Below are 25,442 nucleotides of genomic sequence, written 5' to 3'. Positions count from 1 at the left end.
CTGAAGGCCTATAGGTTCACCACTGAAGGTCTGTAGGTTCACCACTGAAGGTTCACCACTGAAGGCCTATAGGTTCACCACTGAAGACCTATGGGTTCACCACTGAAGGCCTATAGGTTCACCACTGAAGGCCTATAGGTTCACCACTGAAGACCTATGGGTTCACCACTGAAGGCCTATAGGTTCACCACTGAAGGCCTATAGGTTCACCACTGAAGGCCTATAGGTTCACCACTGAAGGCCTATAGGTTCACCACTGAAGGCCTATAGGTTCACCACTGAAGGCCTATAGGTTCACCACTGAAGGTCTGTAGGTTCACCACTGAAGGTTCACCACTGAAGGCCTATAGGTTCACCACTGAAGACCTATGGGTTCACCACTGAAGGTCTATAGGTTCACCACTGAAGGCCTATAGGTTCACCACTGAAGGCCTATAGGTTCACCACTGAAGGCCTATAGGTTCACCACTGAAGGTCTATAGGTTCTGACCAGGACACTCAGATGGTCTACTGGGTTGAGGTCTGGGGACTGACCAGGACACTCAAATACAGTCTACTGGGTTGAGGTCTGGGGACTGACCAGGACACTCAAATACAGTCTACTGGGTTGAGGTCTGGGGACTGACCAGGACACTCAAATACAGTCTACTGGGTTGAGGTCTGGGGACTGACCAGGACACTCAAATAAACTGAACTCGCTGTCATGTTCCAGACGATGTTTTTCCACTCAATTGTCCAGTGTTGTTGATCGCGTGACGACTGGAGCCTCTTCTTCTTGTTGTTAGCTGATAGGAGTGGAACCCGGTGTGGTCGTCTGCTGCAACAGCCAATCCGTGACAAGGATTGATGAGTTGTGCGTTCTGAGATGCCGTTCTGCACACCACTGTTATTTTTCTGTTTCCTCTTAGCTTGCGCGATTCTTGCCATTCTCCTTCGACTTGTCTCATCAACAACCTGTTTTCTCCAACAGGACTTCCGCTGAATGGATGTTTTTGTTTGTTGCACCATTCTAGGTAAACCCTAGACACTGTCGTGCATGAAAAGCCCAGGAGTGCGACCGTTTCTGAGATACTGGATCCGGGCGTGCTTGGCACCGACAATCATACCACGCTCAGTCGGTTAAGTTACTCGTTTTGCCGTTCAATGGAACAGTAACTGAATGTCTTGATGCCTGTCTGCCTGTTTTATATAGCAAGCCAGGGCCACGTGACTCACTGTCTGTAGGAGTGAACCATTTTTTGTGAATGGGACGGTGTATCTAATAAACTCACCACAAATAAAACTCTTGACTACTTCTATCTTTGTTTTATTTAGGTAACAAGTTGATGTTGGGAATCGTGGTGGGGCGTTGTAGAGGGTGTCATGGTGGAAGTTGATGTTGGGAATCGTGGTGGGGAGTTGTAGAGGGTGTCATGGTGGAAGTTGATGTTGGGAATCGTGGTGGGGCGTTGTAGAGGGTGTCATGGTGGAAGTTGATGTTGGGAATCGTGGTGGGGCGTTGTAGAGGGTGTCATGGTGGAATTGAGTGTGTCGGGCAGATGGTGACATCACAATTTAAAAGCTTTCATTCAATTCCAAAAAGATCCTATTGAACTGTCAAATGGGCTATTTGATATTAGACAAATTGAAGTGAATAGTTTCAACGAACCAAAATGTTTCCAGCATACCAATCAGTAAAAGCACTTTAGAATAACAAGGCCTCCCTCTATGAGTCACTGTTGTTGCCTCTCTCAGAGCAGAACTGACCCATTTAAAATAACTGTTGAGCGGACAGCACTAGGGTTTGCAAAGCTACCGGGTGTTCGCCAACAATATACCCTCTCTTTGCAACCCTAGACGGCACCGATTGGGAAACTACCTTTTAAAAAATCTTGATGAATAAATAAGCTTTGAGTTAAACGGGGCATTCTTGACGTTGATGGTGTCCCAAGTTGATGGTGTCCCACTGTCTTTTGATAACAACCAACACCAGATTAGAGGGACTGTTGTTAGGATATTTTTTCAGCACTTGAAGGACTGAGTGACCCTCTCTTGCACTAACACCTCTCCTGCATTGACCCTCTCTTGCACTAACAACTCTCCTGCATTGACCCTCTCTTGCACTAACACCTCTCCTGTATTAACCCTCTCTTGCACTAACAACTCTCCTGTATTGACCCTCTCTTGCACTAACAACTCTCCTGCATTGACCCTCTCTTGCACTAACACCTCTCCTGTATTAACCCTCTCTTGCACTAACAACTCTCCTGCATTGACCCTCTCTTGCACTAACAACTCTCCTGTATTGACCCTCTCTTGCACTAACAACTCTCCTGTATTGACCCTCTCTTGCACTAATAACTGTCGTGTCTTTGCTATCATTAAATTGAAGACTTATAGTTTTTATCAAAGATTCCTGTAATTAGGGATTACGCGATCACTTGAGTAATAACGTAACTAATTAACTATGAATTCGAGGGCACCAGGGAAAGTTATTAGATTACAAAGTTATAATTTCCCAATATAACCTTTCAGATATTTTCATATCTGATCAATAGTCTTCTGATTAATGATTTATTTATATTTACCTCACGTTAGTCTCATTCCAAACGTCGTAAATTGTTGATTATCTGCACGAACCCAGTCTTCACTATGAGTCATCCATACATCAATTGTCTTAAATCATTTATTTATTACTAACTAATTAATTCACAGAAATGCATAAACAAACAAACAAACTTAAAACAGTTACATGAAATGATGGGAGAAATATGCCCTAGGGGGCTAAACCCTTTGTTAGACAAAGGGAAAATGGCGTTCGACTAAGAATTCACTACAGAGTCCATAATTATAACAATTGACATGCTAATCCTTACACATGAACGCTCACTCATTCGGGAACAATTGCAATCAATATATATATATTTACGCTCGGTGTGTGTCGTCTTGATCGTTGGAGTGAAGTTAGTTTCTGTTGGAGTGAAGTTAGTTTCTGTTGGAGTTCCTTCTGTCTCGGTTATTGTGGATAGTTCAGAGTGACATTCGTTATAGAATGGATGTTTCGGTGGTTGTCTTTCTTCGCGTTCAATGATACCGAATTCCTAGCTGCAGACTAGTAGTCAATATCAAAACTTGTTATTATTTGTATAAGAGTTTAACCACGTGGTATGGTTAAAGATTCAGCAATGGTACTTAACCTTCGTTCTCCCCATGGAGAGAAAACATGGTCTCATGGTAATTTCTCAGAGTCGACTTTTATTCAGATAGCAGGAAGGGGCTGTCCTTGGATGTCTGACCCAACTGGCTCAGGGGCGGGTCCTCGGGTTTAGTTCAAATCAAAAAGGGATTTGTATTTTTCTTAATTAAACAGTCCAAAATCATATTACACAATTATACAAACAGTATCATACTCACTCATTCATTTTATACAACAAACAGATGTAAACCTCATATCTGAGGTTATTATATAAACAGCGGTATGGTAATGTAGTCCCACAGTCTCTCATGAGTTTCCCACGTGGTGGTCTCCTTCAACATGGTTAGCCTCATTATGAGTCTAATCTGGTCTCCTTCAACATGGTCAGCCTCATTATGAGTCTAATCTGGTCTCCTTCAACATGGTTAGCCTCATTATGAGTCTAATCTGGTATCCTACAACATGGTTAGCCTCATTATGAGTCTAATCTGGTATCCTTCAACATGGTTAGCCTCATTACGAGTCTAATCTGGTCTCCTTCAACATGGTTAGCCTCATTATGAGTCTAATCTGGTCTCCTTCAACATGGTTAGCCTCATTACGAGTCTAATCTGGTATCCTTCAACATGGTTAGCCTCATTATGAGTCTAATCTGGTATCCTTCAACATGGTTATCCTCATTATGAGTCTAATCTGGTCTCCTTCAACATGGTTAGCCTCATTATGAGTCTAGTCTGGTCTCCTTCAACATGGTTAGCCTCATTATGAGTCTAATCTGGTCTCCTTCAACATGGTTAGCCTCATTATGAGTCTAATCTGGTCTCCTTCAACATGGTTATCCTCATTATGAGTCTAATCTGGTCTCCTTCAACATGGTTAGCCTCATTATGAGTCTAGTCTGGTCTCCTTCAACATGGTTAGCCTCATTATGAGTCTAATCTGGTCTCCTTAAACATTAGCCCTATTTGGTAAAATACCAAGTCCATATTATGGCAAGAACAGCTCAAATAAGCAAAGAGAAACGACAGTCCATCATTACTTTAAGACATGAAGGTCAGTCAATATGGAATATTTCAAGAACTTTGAAAGTTTCTTTAAGGTCAGTCGCAAAAAACATGAAGTGCTATGATGAAACTGGCTCTCATGAGGACCGCCACAGGAAAGGAAGACCCAGAGTTACCTCTGCTGCAGAGGATAAGTTCATTAGAGTTACCAGCCTCAGATTGCAGCCCAAATAAATGCTTCACAGAGTTTAAGTAACAGACAAATCTCAACATCAACTGTTCAGAGGAGACTGCGTGAGTCAGGACTTCATGGTTGAATTGTTGCAAAGAAACCACAACTAAAGGACACCAATAATAAGAAGAGACTTGCTTGGGGCAAGAAACACGAGCAATGGACATTAGACTGGTGGAAATCTGTCCTTTGGTCTGATGAGTCCAAATTTGAGATTTTTGGTTCCAACCGCCGTGTCTTTGTGAGACGCAGAGTAGGTGACAATGTCAGTAATTTATTTAGAATTCAAGGCAAACTTAACCAGCATGGCTACCACAGCATTCTGCAGCTATACGCCATCCCATCTGGTTTCACTTAGTGGGACTATCATTTGTTTTTCAACAGGACAATGACCCAACACACCTCCAGGCTGTGTAAGGGCTATCTGACCAAGAAGGAGAGTGATGGAGTGCTGCATCAGATGACCTGGCCTCCACAATCACCCGACCTCAACCCAATTGAGATGGTTTGGGATGAGTTGGACCGCAGAGTGAAGGAAAAGCAGCCAACAAGTACTCAGAATTTGTGGGAACTCCTTCAAGATGGTTGGAAAAGCCTTCCAGGTGAAGCTGGTTGAGAGAATGCCAAGAGTGTGCAAAGCTGTCATCAAGGCAAAGGGAGGCTACGTTGAAGAATCTAAAATCTAAAATATATTTTAATTTAACACTTGTTGGTTACTACGTGATTCCATATATGTGTTTCATAGTTTTGATGTCTTCACTATTATTCTACAATGTAGAAAATAGTAAAAATAAAGAAGAACCCTGGAATGAGTAGGTGTGTCCAAACTTATCTTCTACATTATATAAGGAATAAGGTGCCATTTGGAACACTGTGATGGCTTTAGGTTGGAACACGGTGATGGCTTTAGGTTGGAACACTGTGATGGCTTTAGGTTGGAACACTGTGATGGCTTTAGGTTGGAACACTGTGATGGCTTTACGTTGGAACACTGTGATGGCTTTAGGTTGGAACACTGTGATGGCTTTAGGTTGGAACACTGTGATGGCTTTAGGTTGGAACACTGTGATGGCTTTAGGTTGGAACACTGTGATGGCTTTAGGTTGGAACACGGTGATGGCTTTAGGTTGGAACACGGTGATGGCTTTAGGTTGGAACACTGTGATGGCTTTAGGTTGGAACACTGTGATGGCTTTAGGTTGGAACACTGTGATGGCTTTAGGTTGGAACACTGTGATGGCTTTAGGTTGGAACACTGTGATGGCTTTAGGTTGGAACACGGTGATGGCTTTAGGTTGGAACACTGTGATGGCTTTAGGTTGGAACACTGTGATGGCTTTAGGTTGGAACACTGTGATGGCTTTAGGTTGGAACACGGTGATGGCTTTAGGTTGGAACACTGTGATGGCTTTAGGTTGGAACACTGTGATGGCTTTAGGTTGGAACACTGTGATGGCTTTAGGTTGGAACACTGTGATGGCTTTAGGTTGGAACACGGTGATGGCTTTAGGTTGGAACACTGTGATGGCTTTAGGTTGGAACACGGTGATGGCTTTAGGTTGGAACACTGTGATGGCTTTAGGTTGGAACACTGTGATGGCTTTAGGTTGGAACACGGTGATGGCTTTAGGTTGGAACACTGCCTCTATACTGTAGCTAATGCCTTAATGTCTTGGCTTGTATGAAAATAGGCCTATTTCCCTTGCTGATATGAAAATAGGCCTATTTCCCTTGCTGGTATGAAAATAGGCCTATTTCAATTGCTGGTATGAAAATAGACCTATTTCACTTCCTGGTATGAAAATAGGCCTATTTCACTTGCTGGTATGAAAATAGACCTGTTTCACTTCCTGGTATGAAAATAGGCATATTTCACTTCCTGGAACTAAGGCAGAGGGACAAGGAGGAACCATGACAGTCTAACAACCATTACTCCTGGGAGGGATAGGAAGATATGATGTACTGCTACCATACATAGTCTGTCTGGTGGTGTGGACATGGAAAACATCGTGGCATTCCACTGCTAGAAGGAAACGCTAGTCTGAGTATTTAACCAACAAAACACTCAAGGAAGGTAGCTTTAATATCTCTGTATCTAAGAGCTAGGTACAACATAATTACCAGAAAATTGTCAGGACTTTAGTCTGTGTTTAAATAAAACAGTACAAGAATTACAAACGGCCTTCCCACCGTGTGGTTGTGTGCGAGAGGGAAAACTTACAAGGTACAAAACACATCTTGTTAAGAAATCTTTTTGACACTCACCAGGTTGAGTTTGAGTTCCATATTGAGGACTCCTCCACTGTCCAGGACAGGCATGAGGTTAATGGAGAACACAGCAGCCCTGTCCGGAGGAACAGAGATGTTCGGACCAAAAAAGATGTAGAAGTGGACGGAGAAGGTGTCCAGCTCATTCCTCAGGGTGGGCCGGATGGGCCAGCACCTGTTGGGGTCGGAGCTGGGAGCCATATGGGTGATACTGTCCTGGGGGGAGAGGAGGGGGCCAGCGGGGTTCGAAGCAGAGGAGTTCTGGGCGAGGCTGGGGAGGCCGGCGAGTCCGGCAGGGGTGGAAGGGAGCGTTTCAGAGAGAGAGAAGCCCATAGCACTGCCAAAGGACTGCGGCAGGTTGAGGTTAGAGCTGGGGCCAGAAGAGGAGCTGGAGGGGGATCCCTTAGAAGTGCTGGATTTGGAGCAATCTGGAGAGGGAGAGAGAGAGGTAGAGAGAGAGAGAGAGAGAGAGAAACAATGAAACAAAGAGTCATTTAGGAAGAATTGGGAGACAGACAGACAGACAGACAGACAGACAGACAGACAGACAGACAGACAGACAGACAGACAGACAGACAGACAGACAGACAGACAGACAGACAGAGAGCGACAGAAAGAGGAAATGTGTCATGTCATAGCTCTACCAGTGTGAAACAGGCCGTTCCCCTGACAGTAAACAGGTCATTCAGGAGATAACAGGCCGTTCCCCTGACAGTAAACAGGTCATTCAGGAGATAACAGGCCGTTCCCCTGACAGTAAACAGGTCATTCAGGAGATAACAGGCCGTTCCACTGACAGTAAACAGGTCATTCAGGAGATAACAGGCCGTTCCCCTGACAGTAAACAGGTCATTCAGGAGATAACAGGCCGTTCCCCTGACAGTAAACAGGTCATTCAAGAGATAACAGGCCGTTCCCCTGACAGTAAACAGGTCATTCAGGAGATAACAGGCCGTTCCCCTGACAGTAAACAGGTCATTCAGGAGATAACAGGCCGTTCCCCTGACAGTAAACAGGTCATTCAGGAGATAACAGGCCGTTCCACTGACAGTAAACAGGTCATTCAGGAGATAACAGGCCGTTCCACTGACAGTAAACAGGTCATTCAGGAGATAACAGGCCGTTCCCCTGACAGTAAACAGGTCATTCAGGAGATAACAGGCCGTTCCACTGACAGTAAACAGGTCATTCAGGAGATAACAGGCCGTTCCCCTGACAGTAAACAGGTCATTCAAGAGATAACAGGCCGTTCCCCTGACAGTAAACAGGTCATTCAGGAGATAACAGGCCGTTCCCCTGACAGTAAACAGGTCATTCAGGAGATAACAGGCCGTTCCACTGACAGTAAACAGGTCATTCAGGAGATAACAGGCCGTTCCACTGACAGTAAACATGTCATTCAGGTGATAACAGGCCGTTCCCCTGACAGTAAACAGGTCATTCAGGAGATAACAGGCCGTTCCCCTGACAGTAAACAGGTCATTCAGGAGATAACAGGCCGTTCCCCTGACAGTAAACAGGTCATTCAGGAGATAACAGGCCGTTCCCCTGACAGTAAACAGGTCATTCAGGAGATAACAGGCCGTTCCCCTGACAGTAAACAGGTCATTCAGGAGATAACAGGCCGTTCCCCTGACAGTAAACAGGCCTCTCCTCTCTTCTCCTCTCGTCTCGTCTCCTCTCCTCTTCTCCTTTCTTCCTGTCTCTTCTCTTCCCCTCTCCTCCTCCTCTCTTCTCCTCCCCCAATCCTCTCCTCCTCCTCTCATTGCCTCTCCTGTCTCCTCTCCTCCTCCTCTCATTGCCTCTCCTGTCTCCTCTCCTCTCAAGAGCCTCTCCTCTCTGCATCAGGCCTAGTTTGCACATGTGCCTATTAGGTTGCCTGACCGTATTATCTGTAGAGAAGTGTCTGAGTCAGTCTGAAGTGCTCTCATAGACAGCAGCAGCCTGTCGACACCACACACACACACACACACACACACACACACACACACACACACACACACACACACACACACACACACACACACACACACACACACACACACACACACACACACACACACACACACACACACACACACCCGACTCAGAGGGTTAGAGAAACAAACAAAAGGCGGATCATTGTCAAGAGGCTTCTATTTCCTCTCATCTCCACATCAACCAGTCAGATCATCTGATCGTCTGGAAGCATGGTTAAACAGACGTTTTAATGGGTGACTGGCTGTCTGTGGTTAAACAGACGTTGTAATGGGTGACTGGCTGTCTGTGGTTAAACAGACGTTTTAATGGGTGACTGGCTGTCTGCTGTTAAACAGACGTTTTAATGGGTGACTGGCTGTCTGTGGTTAAACAGACGTTTTAATGGGTGACTGGCTGTCTGTGGTTAAACAGACGTTTTAATGGGTGACTGGCTGTCTGTGGTTAAACAGACGTTTTAATGGGTGACTGGCTGTCTGTGGTTAAACAGATGTTTTAATGGGTGACTGGCTGTCTGCTCTTAAACAGACGTTGTAATGGGTGACTGGCTGTCTGTGGTTAAACAGACGTTTTAATGGGTGACTGGCTGTCTGTTGTTAAACAGACGTTTTAATGGGTGACTGACTGTCTGCTATTAAACAGACGTTTTAATGGGTGACTGGCTGTCTGTGGTTAAACAGATGTTTTAATGGGTGACTGGCTGTCTGTGGTTAAACAGACGTTTTAATGGGTGACTTGCTGTCTGTGGTTAAACAGACGTTTTAATGGGTGACTGGCTGTCTGTGGTTAAACAGACGTTTTAATGGGTGACTGGCTGTCTGTGGTTAAACAGACGTTTTAATGGGTGACTCGCTGTCTGTGGTTAAACAGACGTTTTAATGGGTGACTGGCTGTCTGTGGTTAAACAGATGTTTTAATGGGTGACTGGCTGTCTGTGGTTAAACAGACGTTTTAATTGGTGACTGGCTGTCTGTGGTTAAACAGAAGTTTTAATGGGTGACTGGCTGTCTGTGGTTAAACAGACGTTTTAATGGGTGACTGGCTGTCTGTTGTTAAACAGACGTTTTAATGGGTGACTGGCTGTCTGTTGTTAAACAGACGTTTTAATGGGTGACTGGCTGTCTGTGGTTAAACAGACGTTTTAATGGGTGACTGGCTCTCTGTTGTTAAACAGACGTTTTGATGGGTGACTGGCTGTCTGTGGTTAAACAGACGTTTTAATGGGTGACTGGCTGTCTGTGGTTAAACAGACGTTTTAATGGGTGACTGGCTGTCTGTGGTTAAACAGACGTTTTAATGGGTGACTGGCTGTCTGTGGTTAAACAGACGTTTTAATGGGTGACTGGCTGTCTGTGGTTAAACAGATGTTTTAATGGGTGACTGGCTGTCTGTGGTTAAACAGACGTTTTAATTGGTGACTGGCTGTCTGTGGTTAAACAGAAGTTTTAATGGGTGACTGGCTGTTTGTGGTTAAACAGACGTTTTAATGGGTGACTGGCTCTCTGTGGTTAAACAGACGTTTTAATGGGTGACTGGCTGTCTGTGGTTAAACAGCCATTTTAATGGGTGACTGGCTGTATGTGGTTAAACAGACATTTTAATGGGTGACTGGCTGTCTGTGGTTAAACAGATGTTTTAATGGGTGACTGGCTGTCTGTGGTTAAACAGATGTTTTAATGGGTGACTGGCTGTCTGTGGTTAAACAGATGTTTTAATGGGTGACTGGCTGTCTGTGGTTAAACAGATGTTTTAATGGGTGACTGGCTGTCTGTGGTTAAACAGACGTTTTAATGGGTGACTGGCTCTCTGTGGTTAAACAGATGTTTTAATGGGTGACTGGCTCTCTGTGGTTAAACAGATGTTTTAATGGGTGACTGGCTGTCTGTGGTTAAACAGACGTTTTAATGGGTGACTGGCTGTCTGTGGTTAAACCGACGTTTTAATGGGTGACTGGCTGTCTGTTGTTAAACAGATGTTTTAATGGGTGACTGGCTGTCTGTTGTTAAACAGATGTTTTAATGGGTGACTGGCTGTCTGCTGTTAAACAGACATTTTAATGGGTGACTGGCTGTCTGTTGTTAAACAGATGGTTTAATGGGTGACTGGCTGTCTGCTGTTAAACAGATGTTTTAATGGGTGACTGGCTGTCTGCTGTTAAACAGATGTTTTAATGGGTGACTGGCTGTCTGCTGTTAAACAGATGTTTTAATGGGTGACTGGCTGTCTGCTGTTAAACAGATGTTTTAATGGGTGACTGGCTGTCTGTTGTTAAACAGATGTTTTAATGGGTGACTGGCTGTCTGCTGTTAAACAGATGTTTTAATGGGTGACTGGCTGTCTGCTGTTAAACAGATGTTTTAATGGGTGACTGGCTGTCTGCTGTTAAACAGATGTTTTAATGGGTGACTGGCTGTCTGTTGTTAAACAATTGTTTTAATGGGTGACTGGCTGTCTGCTGTTAAACAGATGTTTTAATGGGTGACTGGCTGTCTGCTGTTAAACAGATGTTTTAATGGGTGACTGGCTGTCTGCTGTTAAACAGATGTTTTAATGGGTGACTGGCTGTCAGCTGTTAAACAGATGTTTTAATGGGTGACTGGCTGTCTGCTTTCACACATACTATTTGCTATATAAGCCTGATTCTCTGTAACACTCGCTGTCTTGTATGAGAGCTGAGTGAATCGGAAGGGGTATTAGAGAGAGCACTGAAGATGAACACTGTCTGTGTCCATGAGAACGAAGGCTATTTTACACTATAAGGGGTTATATTTAGAGTTCCAATTAGGGTTATGGTGTGTGGACGTGTTTAGGGTTAGGGTTAGGGTGTGAACTATACTTGTGGAGACCACAGGAGATCAAAATCAAATCAAATTGTATTGGTCGTATACGCAGAAGTTATTGAGGGTGTAGCGAAATGGTGCAGTAATATCTAACAATACACAACAATGTACACAATCTATAGTAAAATAATAGATTTAAGAAATATATAAATATTAGGATGAGCAAAATATATACACTACATGACCAAAAGTATGTGGACACCTGCTCATCGAACACCTCATTCTAAAATCATGGGCATTAATATGGAGTTGGTCCCCCCCTTTGCTGCTATAACAGCCTCCACTCTTCTGGGAAGGCTTTCCGCTAGATGTTGGAACATTGCTGCTATAACAGCCTCCACTCTTCTGGGAAGGCTTTCCACTAGATGTTCGAACATTGCTGCTATAACAGCCTCCACTCTTCTGGGAAGGCTTTCCACTAGATGTTGGAACATTGCTGCTATAACAGCCTCCACTCTTCTGGGAAGGCGTTCCACTAGATGTTGGAACATTGCTGCTATAACAGCCTCCACTCTTCTGGGAAGGCTTTCCACTAGATGTTGGAACATTGCTGCTATAACAGCCTCCACTCTTCTGGGAAGGCTTTCCACTAGATGTTGGAACATTGCTGCTATAACAGCCTCCACTCTTCTGGGAAGGCTTTCCACTAGATGTTGGAACATTGCTGCTATAACAGCCTCCACTCTTCTGGGAAGGCTTTCCACTACATGTTGGAACATTGCTGCTGTAACAGCCTCCACTCTTCTGGGAAGGCTTTCCACTAGATGTTGGAACATTGCTGCTATAACAGCCTCCACTCTTCTGGGAAGGCTTTCCACTAGATGTTGGAACATTGCTGCTATAACAGCCTCCACTCTTCTGGGAAGGCTTTCCACTAGATGTTGGAACATTGCTGCTATAACAGCCTCCACTCTTCTGGGAAGGCTTTCCACTAGATGTTGGAACATTGCTGCTATAACAGCCTCCACTCTTCTGGGAAGGCTTTCCACTAGATGTTGGAACATTGCTGCTATAACAACCTCCACTCTTCTGGGAAGGCTTTCCACTAGATGTTGGAACATTGCTGCGGGGACTTGCTTCCATTCAGCCACAAGAACATTAGTTGGGTTGGACACTGATGTTGGGCGATTAGGCCTGGGGCTGGCAGTCGGCAGTCCAATTCATCCCTGAGTGTTCGATGGGGTTGAGGTCAGGGCAGAAGTTATTGGTACTTGGTAGTGAGTGTTACAACCGGGGACAGACGGTGTGTAAGCGATACGCACTTCAGCACTCGGCGGTCCCGTTCTGTGAGCTTATGTGGTCTACCACTTCGTTTGCTGAGCTGTTGTTGCTTCTAGACATTTGCACTTTACAATGACAGCCCTTACAGTTAACCAGGGCAACTCTAGCAAGGCAGAAATTTGATGAACTGACTTGTTGGAAAGGTGGCATCCTGTGACGGTGTCATGTTGAAAGTCACTGAGTTCTTCAGTAAGGCCATTCTACTGCCAATGTTTGTCTATGGAGATTGCATGGCTGTGTGCTCAATTTTATACACCTGTCAGCAACGGGTGTGGCTGAAATAGCCGAATCCACTAATTTGAAGGGGTGTCCACATACTTTTGTATATACAGTGCATTTGGAAAGTATTCAGACCCCTTCCTTTCTCCACATTTTGTTACTTGATAGCATTATTCTAAAATTGATTACATATTTTTTTCCCTCATCAATCTACACCAATAACCCATGATGAAAAGGCGAAAACAGGTTTTTAGAAATTTTTGCAAATGTATTAAAATTAAAAACAGAAATACCTTATTTACATAAGTACTCAGACCCTTTGCTATGAGACTGTTAATTGAGCTCAGGTGCCTCCTGTTTCCATTGATCATCCTTTTTTATTTTCTTTCCTCCCCAATTTTCATGGTATCCAATCGCTAGTAATTACTATCTTGTCTCATCACTACAACTCCCGTACGGGCACGGGAGAGACGAAGGTCGAAAGCCATGCGTCCTCCGAAGCACAACCCAACCAAGCCGCACTGCTTCTTAACACAGCGCGCCTCCAACCCGGAAGCCAGCCGCACCAATGTGTCGGAGGAAACACCGTGCCCCTGGCCCCCTTGGTTAGCGCGCACTGCGCCCGGCCCGCCACAGGAGTCGCTGGAGCGCGATGAGACAAGGATATCCCTACCGGCCAAACCCTCCCTAACCCGGACGATGCTAAGCCAATTGTGCGTCGCCCCACGGACCTCCCGGTCGCGGCCGGCTGCAGCAGAGCCTGGGCGCGAACCCAGAGACTCTGGTGGCTCTAGACCACTGCGCCACCCGGGAGGCCTACCATTGATCATCCTTGAGATGTTTCTACAACTTAATTGGAGTCCACCTGTGGTCAATTAAATTGATTGGACATGATTTGGAAAGACACACACCTGTCTATATAAGGTCCCACAGTTGACAGTGCATATCAGAGCAAAAACCAAGCCATGAGGTCAAAGGAATTGTCCGTAGAGCTCCAAGACAGGATTGTGTCGAGGCACAGATCTGGGGAAGGGTACCAAAACATTTCTGCAGCATTGAAGGTCCCCAAGAACACAGTGGCCTCCATCGTTCTTAAACCTGTTTGGGATAGGGGGCAGCATTTTCAGTTTTGCATGAAATGCGTGCCCAGAGTAAACTGCCTGCTACTCTGTCCCAGATGCTAATATATGCATATTATTAGTAGTATTGGATAAAAAACACTCTGAAGTTTCTAAAACTGTTTGAATGATGTCTGTGAGTATAACAGAACTCATATGGCAGACGAAAACCTGAGAAGAATCCAACCAGGAAGTGGGAAATCTGAGGTTTGTAGTTTTTCAAAGCTTGGCCTACCGAATACAGTGTCTATGGGGTTAAGTTGCACTTCCTAAGGCTTCCACTAGATGTCAACCGTCTTTAGAAACTTGTTTCAGGCTTCTGCTATAAAGGAGGGGGGAATGGGAGCTGAATGAGTCAAAGCTCTCGTTCCAGTACTTTGCTACAGACAATGGAATTCTCCGGTTGGAACATTATTGATGATTTATGTTAAAAACATCCTAAAGATTGATTCCATACATCGTTTGATATGTTTCTACGACCTGTAACGGAACTTTTCGAGTTTTTGTCTGGACGTAGTGCCCATGAAGATGGATTACTGGGCTGAACACGCTAACAACTAGTGGCTATTTGGACATAAATGATGGACTTTATGGAACTTTATGGAACAAATCAGTCATTTATTGTCAAACTGGGATTCCTGGGAGTGCATTCTGATGAAGATCATCAAAGGTAAGTGAATATTTATCATGTTATTTCTAACTTCTGTTGACTCCAACATGGCGGATATTTCTTTGGCTGGATTGTGCTCTGAGCGCCGTTCTCAGATTATGCTATTTCCGTAAAGTTTTTTTAAAATCTGACACAGATTTCTCCTTAATGCAACTGCTATCTTTAATTCTGTGAATAACACTTGTATCTTTTATCAATGTTTATTATGAGTATTTCTGGGATTTCTGTGGCTATCTGCAAAAACAACGGATGTTTTGGAATCAAAACATTACTGCACGTAACGCGCCAATGTAAACTGAGATTTTTGGATATAAATATGCACATTATCGAACAAAACATACATGTATTGTGTAACATGATGTCCTATGAGTGTCATCTGATGAAGATCATCAAAGGTTAGTGATTAATTGTATCTATATTTCTGCTTTTTGTGACTCCTATCTTTGGCTGGAAAAATGACTGTGTGTTTTTTTTGACTTGGCTCTGAACTAACAAAATCATATGTTGTGCTTTCGCTGTAAAGCCTTTTTGAAATGGGACACAATGGGTAGATTAACAAGATGTTTGTCTTTCATTTGCTGTATTGGACTTGTTAATGTGTGAAAGTTACATATTTCAAAAAGATATTTATTTAATTTCCCGCGCTGCCTTTTCAGCAGAATGTTGTCGAGGGGTTCCGCTAGCGGAACGCCTGCCTAGAAAGGTTTTAAATGGAAGAAGTTTAGAACCACCAAGACTCTTCCTAGAGCTGGCTGCCTGGCCAAACTGAGCAATCGGGGGAGAAGGGCCTTGGTCAGGGAGGTGACCAAGAACCCGATGCTCACTCTGACAGAGCTCCAGAGGTCCTCTGTGGAGATGGGAGAAACTTCCAGAAGGACAACCATCTCTGCAACACTTCACCAATCAGGCCTCTATGGTAGAGTGGCCAGACAGAAGCCACTCCTCAGTAAAATATATGACAGTCCGCTTGGAGTTTGTCAAAAGGCACCTAAAGGACTTTCAGACCATGAAAAAACAAGATTCTCTGAAACCAAGATTGAACTCTTTGGCCTGAATGCCAAGTGTCACGTTTGGAGGAAACCTGGCACCATCCTTACAGTGAAGCAAGGAAGTGGCACCATCCCTACAGTGAAGCAAGGAAGTGGCAGCATCATGCTGGGAGACTAGTCAGGATTGAGGGACAGATGAACAGAGCACAGTACAACGACAGGACAACGACCCTAAGCACAGAGCCAAGATAACGCAAGAGTGGCTTCGGGACAAGTCTCTGAATGTCCTTGAGTGGCCCAGCCAGAACCCGGACTTGAACCTGATCGAACATCTCTGGAATTTTAGAATAAGGCTGTAAAGTAACAAAATGTGGAAAAAGTCAAGGGGTCTGAATACTTTCCGAATGCACTGTACAGCGCAGTTACTCTAAGTTGCCTGGTAAAATAACCGGGTGACTAAGTTCAAGACTACCTCATCCCCATATTGTTACTTTTCCTCTTGCTCTTTTGCAATATTTCTACTTGCACATCTATCACTCCAATGTTAATAAATTGCTAAATTGTAATTATTTCGCCTCTATGGCCTATGTATTGCCTTACCTCCCTACTCTTATACATTTGCACACACTGTACATATATTTTTCCTATTGTGTTATTGACTGTACGTTTCTTTATCCCATGTGTAACTCTGTGTTGTTGTTTTTGTCGCACTGCTTTGCTTTATCTTGGCCAGGTCGCAGTTGTAAATGAGAACGTGTTCTCAGCTGGTCTACCTTGTCACCAAAAACACTCACAAACTTTTACAGATGCACAATCGAGAGCATCCTGTCGGGCTGTATCACCGCCTGGTACGGCAACTGCTCCGCCCACAACCGCAAGGCTCTCCAGAGGGTAGTTAGGTCTGCACAACGCATCACTGGGGGCAAACGACCTGCCCTCCAGGACACCTACACCACCCGATGTCACAGGAAGGCCAAAAAGATCATCAAGGACAACAACCACCCGAGCCACTGCCTGTTCACCCCGCTATCATCCAGAAGGCGAGGTCAGTACAGGTGCATCAAAGCAGGGACCGAGAGACTGAAAAACAGCTTCTATCTCAAGGCCATCAGACTGTTAAACAGCCACCACTAACATTGAGTGGCTGCTGCCAACATACTGACTCAACTCTAGCCACATTAATAATGGAAAAATTGATGTAATCAATTTATCACTAGCCACTTAATATAATGTTTACATACCCTACATTACTCAACTCATATGTATATATTGTACTCTATACCATCTACTGCATCTTGCCATCTTGAGGTAATTAAATGTATCACTAGCCACTTTAAACAATGCCACTTTATATAATGTTTACATACCCTACATTACTCATCTCATATATATATATACTGTACTCGATACCATCTACTGCATCTTGCCTATGCCGTTCTGTACCACCACTCATTCATATATCTTTATGTACATATTCTTTATCCCTTTACACTTGTGTGTATAAGGTAGTAGTTGTGGAATTGTTAGGTTAGATTACTTGTTGGTTATTACTGCATTGTCGGAACTAGAAGCACAAGCATTTCGCTACAATCGCATTAACATCTGCTAACCACGTGTATGTGACAAATACAATTTGATTTGATTTGGTTAAATAAAGATGAAATGAAAAAAATTAAGAAAAAACATGCTATTGGAATCCAAACACCTCTTCCTGTTTGGTTCCTGGTCTGCAGTAATACAGTCTCCTCTTTATGGAGTCAGACTACCACCTCTTCCTGTTTGGTTCCTGGTCTGCAGTAATACAGTCTCCTCTTTATGGAGTCAGACTACCACCTCTTCCTGTTTGGTTCCTGGTCTGCAGTAATACAGTCTCCTCTTTATGGAGTCAGACTACCACCTCTTCCTGTTTGGTTCCTGGCCTGCAGTAATACAGTCTCCTCTTTATGGAGTCAGACTACCACCTCTTCCTGTTTGGTTCCTGGTCTGCAGTAATACAGTCTCCTCTTTATGGAGTCAGACTACCACCTCTTCCTGTTTGGTTCCTGGCCTGCAGTAATACAGTCTCCTCTTTATGGAGTCAGACTACCACCTCTTCCTGTTTGGTTCCTGGTCTGCAGTAATAAAGTCTCCTCTTTATGGAGTCAGACTACCACCTCTTCCTGTTTGGTTCCTGGCCTGCAGTAATACAGTCTCCTCTTTATGGAGTCAGACTACCACCTCTTCCTGTTTGGTTCCTGGCCTGCAGTAATACAGTCTCCTCTTTATGGAGTCAGACTACCACCTCTTCCTGTTTGGTTCCTGGCCTGCAGTAATACAGTCTCCTCTTTATGGAGTCAGACTACCACCTCTTCCTGTTTGGTTCCTGGTCTGCAGTAATACAGTCTCCTCTTTATGGAGTCAGACTACCACCTCTTCCTGTTTGGTTCCTGGCCTGCAGTAATACAGTCTCCTCTTTATGGAGTCAGACTACCACCTCTTCCTGTTTGGTTCCTGGTCTGCAGTAATACAGTCTCCTCTTTATGGAGTCAGACTACCACCTCTTCCTGTTTGGTTCCTGGCCTGCAGTAATACAGTCTCCTCTTTATGGAGTCAGACTACCACCTCTTCCTGTTTGGTTCCTGGCCTGCAGTAATACAGTCTCCTCTTTATGGAGTCAGACTACCACCTCTTCCTGTTTGGTTCCTGGCCTGCAGTAATACAGTCTCCTCTTTATGGAGTCAGACTACCACCTCTTCCTGTTTGGTTCCTGGCCTGCAGTAATACAGTCTCCTCTTTATGGAGTCAGAGTACCACCTCTTCCTGTTTGGTTCCTGGCCTGCAGTAATACAGTCTCCTCTTTATGGAGTCAGACTACCACCTCTTCCTGTTTGGTTCCTGGCCTGCAGTAATACAGTCTCCTCTTTATGGAGTCAGACTACCACCTCTTCCTGTTTGGTTCCTGGCCTGCAGTAATACAGTCTCCTCTTTATGGAGTCAGACTACCACCTCTTCCTGTTTGGTTCCTGGTCTGCAGTAATACAGTCTCCTCTTTATGGAGTCAGACTACCACCTCTTCCTGTTTGGTTCCTGGCCTGCAGTAATACAGTCTCCTCTTTATGGAGTCAGACTACCACCTCTTCCTGTTTGGTTCCTGGTCTGCAGTAATACAGTCTCCTCTTTATGGAGTCAGACTACCACCTCTTCCTGTTTGGTTCCTGGCCTGCAGTAATACAGTCTCCTCTTTATGGAGTCAGACTACCACCTCTTCCTGTTTGGTTCCTGGCCTGCAGTAATACAGTCTCCTCTTTATGGAGTCAGACTACCACCTCTTCCTGTTTGGTTCCTGGTCTGCAGTAATACAGTCTCCTCTTTATGGAGTCAGACTACCACCTCTTCCTGTTTGGTTCCTGGCCTGCAGTAATACAGTCTCCTCTTTATGGAGTCAGACTACCACCTCTTCCTGTTTGGTTCCTGGCCTGCAGTAATACAGTCTCCTCTTTATGGAGTCAGACTACCACCTCTTCCTGTTTGGTTCCTGGTCTGCAGTAATACAGTCTCCTCTTTATGGAGTCAGACTACCACCTCTTCCTGTTTGGTTCCTGGCCTGCAGTAATACAGTCTCCTCTTTATGGAGTCAGACTACCACCTCTTCCTGTTTGGTTCCTGGTCTGCAGTAATACAGTCTCCTCTTTATGGAGTCAGACTACCACCTCTTCCTGTTTGGTTCCTGGCCTGCAGTAATACAGTCTCCTCTTTATGGAGTCAGACTACCACCTCTTCCTGTTTGGTTCCTGGTCTGCAGTAATAAAGTCTCCTCTTTATGGAGTCAGACTACCACCTCTTCCTGTTTGGTTCCTGGCCTGCAGTAATACAGTCTCCTCTTTATGGAGTCAGACTACCACCTCTTCCTGTTTGGTTCCTGGCCTGCAGTAATACAGTCTCCTCTTTATGGAGTCAGACTACCACCTCTTCCTGTTTGGTTCCTGGTCTGCAGTAATACAGTCTCCTCTTTATGGAGTCAGACTACCACCTCTTCCTGTTTGGTTCCTGGCCTGCAGTAATACAGTCTCCTCTTTATGGAGTCAGACTACCACCTCTTCCTGTTTGGTTCCTGGCCTGCAGTAATACAGTCTCCTCTTTATGGAGTCAGACTACCACCTCTTCCTGTTTGGTTCCTGGTCTGCAGTAATACAGTCTCCTCTTTATGGAGTCAGACTACCACCTCTTCCTGTTTGGTTCCTGGCCTGCAGTAATACAGTCTCCTCTTTATGGAGTCAGACTACCACCTCTTCCTGTTTGGTTCCTGGTCTGCAGTAATACAGTCTCCTCTTTATGGAGTCAGACTACCACCTCTTCCTGTTTGGTTCCTGGCCTGCAGTAATACAGTCTCCTCTTTATGGAGTCAGACTACCACCTCTTCCTGTTTGGTTCCTGGCCTGCAGTAATACAGTCTCCTCTTTATGGAGTCAGACTACCACCTCTTCCTGTTTGGTTCCTGGCCTGCAGTAATACGGTCTCCTCTTTATGGAGTCAGACTACCACCTCTTCCTGTTTGGTTCCTGGTCTGCAGTAATACAGTCTCCTCTTTATGGAGTCAGACTACCACCTCTTCCTGTTTGGTTCCTGGTCTGCAGTAATACAGTCTCCTCTTTATGGAGTCAGACTACCACCTCTTCCTGTTTGGTTCCTGGTCTGCAGTAATACAGTCTCCTCTTTATGGAGTCAGACTACCACCTCTTCCTGTTTGGTTCCTGGCCTGCAGTAATACAGTCTCCTCTTTATGGAGTCAGACTACCACCTCTTCCTGTTTGGTTCCTGGCCTGCAGTAATACAGTCTCCTCTTTATGGAGTCAGACTACCACCTCTTCCTGTTTGGTTCCTGGCCTGCAGTAATACAGTCTCCTCTTTATGGAGTCAGACTACCACCTCTTCCTGTTTGGTTCCTGGCCTGCAGTAATACAGTCTCCTCTTTATGGAGTCAGACTACCACCTCTTCCTGTTTGGTTCCTGGCCTGCAGTAATACAGTCTCCTCTTTATGGAGTCAGAGTACCACCTCTTCCTGTTTGGTTCCTGGCCTGCAGTAATACAGTCTCCTCTTTATGGAGTCAGACTACCACCTCTTCCTGTTTGGTTCCTGGCCTGCAGTAATACAGTCTCCTCTTTATGGAGTCAGACTACCACCTCTTCCTGTTTGGTTCCTGGCCTGCAGTAATACAGTCTCCTCTTTATGGAGTCAGACTACCACCTCTTCCTGTTTGGTTCCTGGTCTGCAGTAATACAGTCTCCTCTTTATGGAGTCAGACTACCACCTCTTCCTGTTTGGTTCCTGGTCTGCAGTAATACAGTCTCCTCTTTATGGAGTCAGACTACCACCTCTTCCTGTTTGGTTCCTGGTCTGCAGTAATACAGTCTCCTCTTTTTGGAGTCAGACTACCACCTCTTCCTGTTTGGTTCCTGGCCTGCAGTAATACAGTCTCCTCTTTATGGAGTCAGACTACCACCTCTTCCTGTTTGGTTCCTGGCCTGCAGTAATACAGTCTCCTCTTTATGGAGTCAGACTACCACCTCTTCCTGTTTGGTTCCTGGCCTGCAGTAATACAGTCTCCTCTTTATGGAGTCAGACTACCACCTCTTCCTGTTTGGTTCCTGGTCTGCAGTAATACAGTCTCCTCTTTATGGAGTCAGACTACCACCTCTTCCTGTTTGGTTCCTGGTCTGCAGTAATACAGTCTCCTCTTTATGGAGTCAGACTACCACCTCTTCCTGTTTGGTTCCTGGTCTGCAGTAATACAGTCTCCTCTTTATGGAGTCAGACTACCACCTCTTCCTGTTTGGTTCCTGGCCTGCAGTAATACAGTCTCCTCTTTATGGAGTCAGACTACCACCTCTTCCTGTTTGGTTCCTGGCCTGCAGTAATACAGTCTCCTCTTTATGGAGTCAGACTACCACCTCTTCCTGTTTGGTTCCTGGCCTGCAGTAATACAGTCTCCTCTTTATGGAGTCAGACTACCACCTCTTCCTGTTTGGTTCCTGGCCCGCAGTAATACAGTCTCCTCTTTATGGAGTCAGACTACCACCTCTTCCTGTTTGGTTCCTGGTCCGCAGTAATACAGTCTCCTCTTTATGGAGTCAGACTACCACCTCTTCCTGTTTGGTTCCTGGCCTGCAGTAATACAGTCTCCTCTTTATGGAGTCAGACTACCACCTCTTCCTGTTTGGTTCCTGGCCTGCAGTAATACAGTCTCCTCTTTATGGAGTCAGACTACCACCTCTTCCTGTTTGGTTCCTGGTCTGCAGTAATACAGTCTCATCTTTATGGAGTCAGACTACCACCTCTTCCTGTTTGGTTCCTGGTCTGCAGTAATACAGTCTCCTCTTTATGGAGTCAGACTACCACCTCTTCCTGTTTGGTTCCTGGCCTGCAGTAATACAGTCTCCTCTTTATGGAGTCAGACTACCACCTCTTCCTGTTTGGTTCCTGGTCTGCAGTAATACAGTCTCCTCTTTATGGAGTCAGACTACCACCTCTTCCTGTTTGGTTCCTGGTCTGCAGTAATACAGTCTCCTCTTTATGGAGTCAGACTACCACCTCTTCCTGTTTGGTTCCTGGTCTGCAGTAATACAGTCTCCTCTTTATGGAGTCAGACTACCACCTCTTCCTGTTTGGTTCCTGGCCTGCAGTAATACAGTCTCCTCTTTATGGAGTCAGACTACCACCTCTTCCTGTTTGGTTCCTGGTCTGCAGTAATACAGTCTCCTCTTTATGGAGTCAGACTACCACCTCTTCCTGTTTGGTTCCTGGCCTGCAGTAATACAGTCTCCTCTTTATGGAGTCAGACTACCACCTCTTCCTGTTTGGTTCCTGGTCTGCAGTAATACAGTCTCCTCTTTATGGAGTCAGACTACCACCTCTTCCTGTTTGGTTCCTGGCCTGCAGTAATACAGTCTCCTCTTTATGGAGTCAGACTACCACCTCTTCCTGTTTGGTTCCTGGTCTGCAGTAATACAGTCTCCTCTTTATGGAGTCAGACTACCACCTCTTCCTGTTTGGTTCCTGGCCTGCAGTAATACAGTCTCCTCTTTATGGAGTCAGACTACCACCTCTTCCTGTTTGGTTCCTGGTCTGCAGTAATACAGTCTCCTCTTTATGGAGTCAGACTACCACCTCTTCCTGTTTGGTTCCTGGTCTGCAGTAATACAGTCTCCTCTTTATGGAGTCAGACTACCACCTCTTCTTCATCATTCTTCATCTCCTCTTTATGGAGTCAGAATGGCACACATACAACATCCATGTCTCAATTGTCTCAAGGCTTAAAAATCCTTCTTTAACCCGTCTCCTCCCCTTCATCTACACTGATTGAAGTGGATTTAACAGGTGACATCAATAAGGGATCATAGCTTTCACCTGTATTCACCTGGTCAGTCTGTCATGGAAAGAGCAGGTGTTCCTAATATTTTGTACAGTCAGTGTATATAATATCCATATATGATAAATATTGACCCACTACACACACATCTGTCAGAGCGATATCAAACCAAACTGTCTCTGTTCCATCATCAGTCTCGTGCTGTGTTTTAGCGGGTCACACACCAGAATCTTCTCAGCGTTCTACTATAACATAACGTAGCCAGCAGTAACGTTAAATGGTGGATAAATCATACAATGAGATTTGTTAATTAACTTTTATTTGATCAGGGAATTAACACCGAGACCGAGGGGCTCATTTCCAGATGAGCCCTGTGTACACAATACACATAGATAGACCTACAATATACACATTTAAATCTCCACATGCAGAAATACACAAAAAGACAAAACAAAAAACAATAAAGCGATCAACTACTAGGTCCTCAGTCAACTGCCTGAGCAGCACCAGGACATCCAATTGTAAATAGATCTGCTAATTGTTTCAGCAGTGGGGCGCATTAAAACTAAGAGTGGATTTACCTCGTTCGGTGGAGACCTGAGGAACCTCAAGAGTTAACCAACGCTGTGAACGGGTTTGGTATCTCATGTTTTTTGTACTTTAACAACAAAGTTAGGTAAGTCGGAAGAAGCTTGTGTAGTAGGGCTTTGGAAACAGAGAGGGAGAAATTAACCTATGGGACGTTAATGAGGACCAGACAACCTGTTTATTCAGTAGGCCGTGTTGCTATGGAAACTGTCTCCTGTGATATCAGACAACCTGTTGATTCAGTAGGCCGTGTTGCTATGGAAACTGTCTCCTGTGATATCAGACAACCTGTTTATTCAGTATGCCTCCTGTCTCCTGTGATAGTGGAAGGTGTTATGGTATCTAGATGTTTAGTAGTTCCTGCTGCATTTCGATAAATGTTGTCACCATAGGCAGAGTTCATCTGTACCAGTGCTCTTTTGCCCATCTTAATATTTTCTTTTAATTGGCCAGTCTGAGATATGTCTTTTTCTTTGCAACTCTGCCTAGAAGGCCAGCATCCCGGAGTCGCCTCTTCACTGTTGACATTGAGACTGGTGTTTTGCGGGTACTATTTAATGAAGCTGCCAGTTGAGGACTTGTGAGGCGTCTGTTTCTCAAACTAGACACTCTAATGTACTTGTTCTCTTGCTCAGTTGTGCACCGGGGCCTCCCACTCCTCTTTCTATTCTGGTTAGAGATTTTTTCATGAAATCTTTCAAGACAATTCATGAGTGAACCATGGGTTAGATCTGACTTTTACCCTTAATACCATATATGGAGCGTATCTACAACAGAGATAAACACAGAGAGGTAAAACATTGAAGGGCCTGATGCGAATCAGAGATAAGAGGACACACCCTCCACAATCATACAATCCCAGGTCATACAGGAAATGTTTCTCATTGAAAGTTTTAAAACATTTATCTTTGTAATAATGTATCTTGTAATAATGTCTGTGCTGTATACTTTCGAGGAGTGTTTGTCAGCGTTTTTTTAAGTTGATCAATTGAGAAAAACAATTCTCAGTTCAAATATCTTTCAGTCTGATGAGAGAAAAAAAACGAACTGGCATCAACCAATCCAGGTTAAGATCACCCAATATTAATCATTCTGATGTAGTATAGTAACACTGCAAGTCAGAAAACTTGCTAAGAGCAATTGGGAGGGCGATAAACTCCAACTAGCGTTATCATTGCTTGGGGACAGAGATGTTAATATTTTCTTTAATATTATTTTGACAGGGAGTCAATGCTGAGATCAATGTCTATTTTCAAGATCAGTCCTGTCTGGCACCACAATACACATCAAAATACAATAAACACATACAACTACACATTAAAATACACGGAAAGAGAAACACAATCATAAAAAAAAACACTTTAAATCTTAGTTTCTTAACGAGCTCAGTCGTATGCGTTTTAAACAATAAATCACTGTCAATCCAAACACCAATGTATTTGTATGCAGGGACTCCATTCAATTATAGAACCATCCGAAGTGAAAATATATGACATCTGAGACAATTTTACAAGAACTTGAATACAATATCTATTTAGTGGTTAAGTACGAGTTGTAAATGGGACTGTAGCCTTGTCACAGCCAGGGCAGCAGGGGGGGGGGGGGGGGGGGGGGGGGGGGGGGGGGGGGGGGGGGGGGGGGGGGGGGGGGGGGGGGGGGGGGGGGGGGGGGGGGGGGTAATGGGACTGTAGTCTTGTCACAGCCACGGCAGCAGTAGTTTTTTTTTCGGTTTGA

The 25,442-nt window shown here is 44.6% G+C and overlaps 1 protein-coding gene across 1 annotated transcript in view; it reads right to left on the bottom strand.

The window, feature by feature from the left end:
• Positions 1-5,283: 5,283 nt before the first annotated feature.
• The window catches only part of LOC120039077 (vegetative cell wall protein gp1-like), a gene marked incomplete at its 3' end in the record, with an annotated part of 65,159 nt that continues 45,000 nt past the window's right edge, over positions 5,284-25,442 (bottom strand). The window contains exons 2-3 of the mRNA XM_038984605.1: positions 6,715-7,107; positions 5,284-6,011 (exon numbers count right to left, since the gene is read on the bottom strand). Of these exons, the coding sequence (XP_038840533.1) occupies positions 5,284-6,011; positions 6,715-7,107 (1,121 nt within the window). The remainder of the gene's footprint in view (positions 6,012-6,714; positions 7,108-25,442) is intronic.

The sequence above is a fragment of the Salvelinus namaycush genome, unplaced genomic scaffold, assembly GCF_016432855.1.
Source record: "Salvelinus namaycush isolate Seneca unplaced genomic scaffold, SaNama_1.0 Scaffold251, whole genome shotgun sequence".
In the NCBI taxonomy this organism is placed as follows: domain Eukaryota; kingdom Metazoa; phylum Chordata; class Actinopteri; order Salmoniformes; family Salmonidae; genus Salvelinus; species Salvelinus namaycush.
Note: the sequence above shows the minus strand (reverse complement) of the source record. Positions and strands in the feature narration are given on the sequence as shown.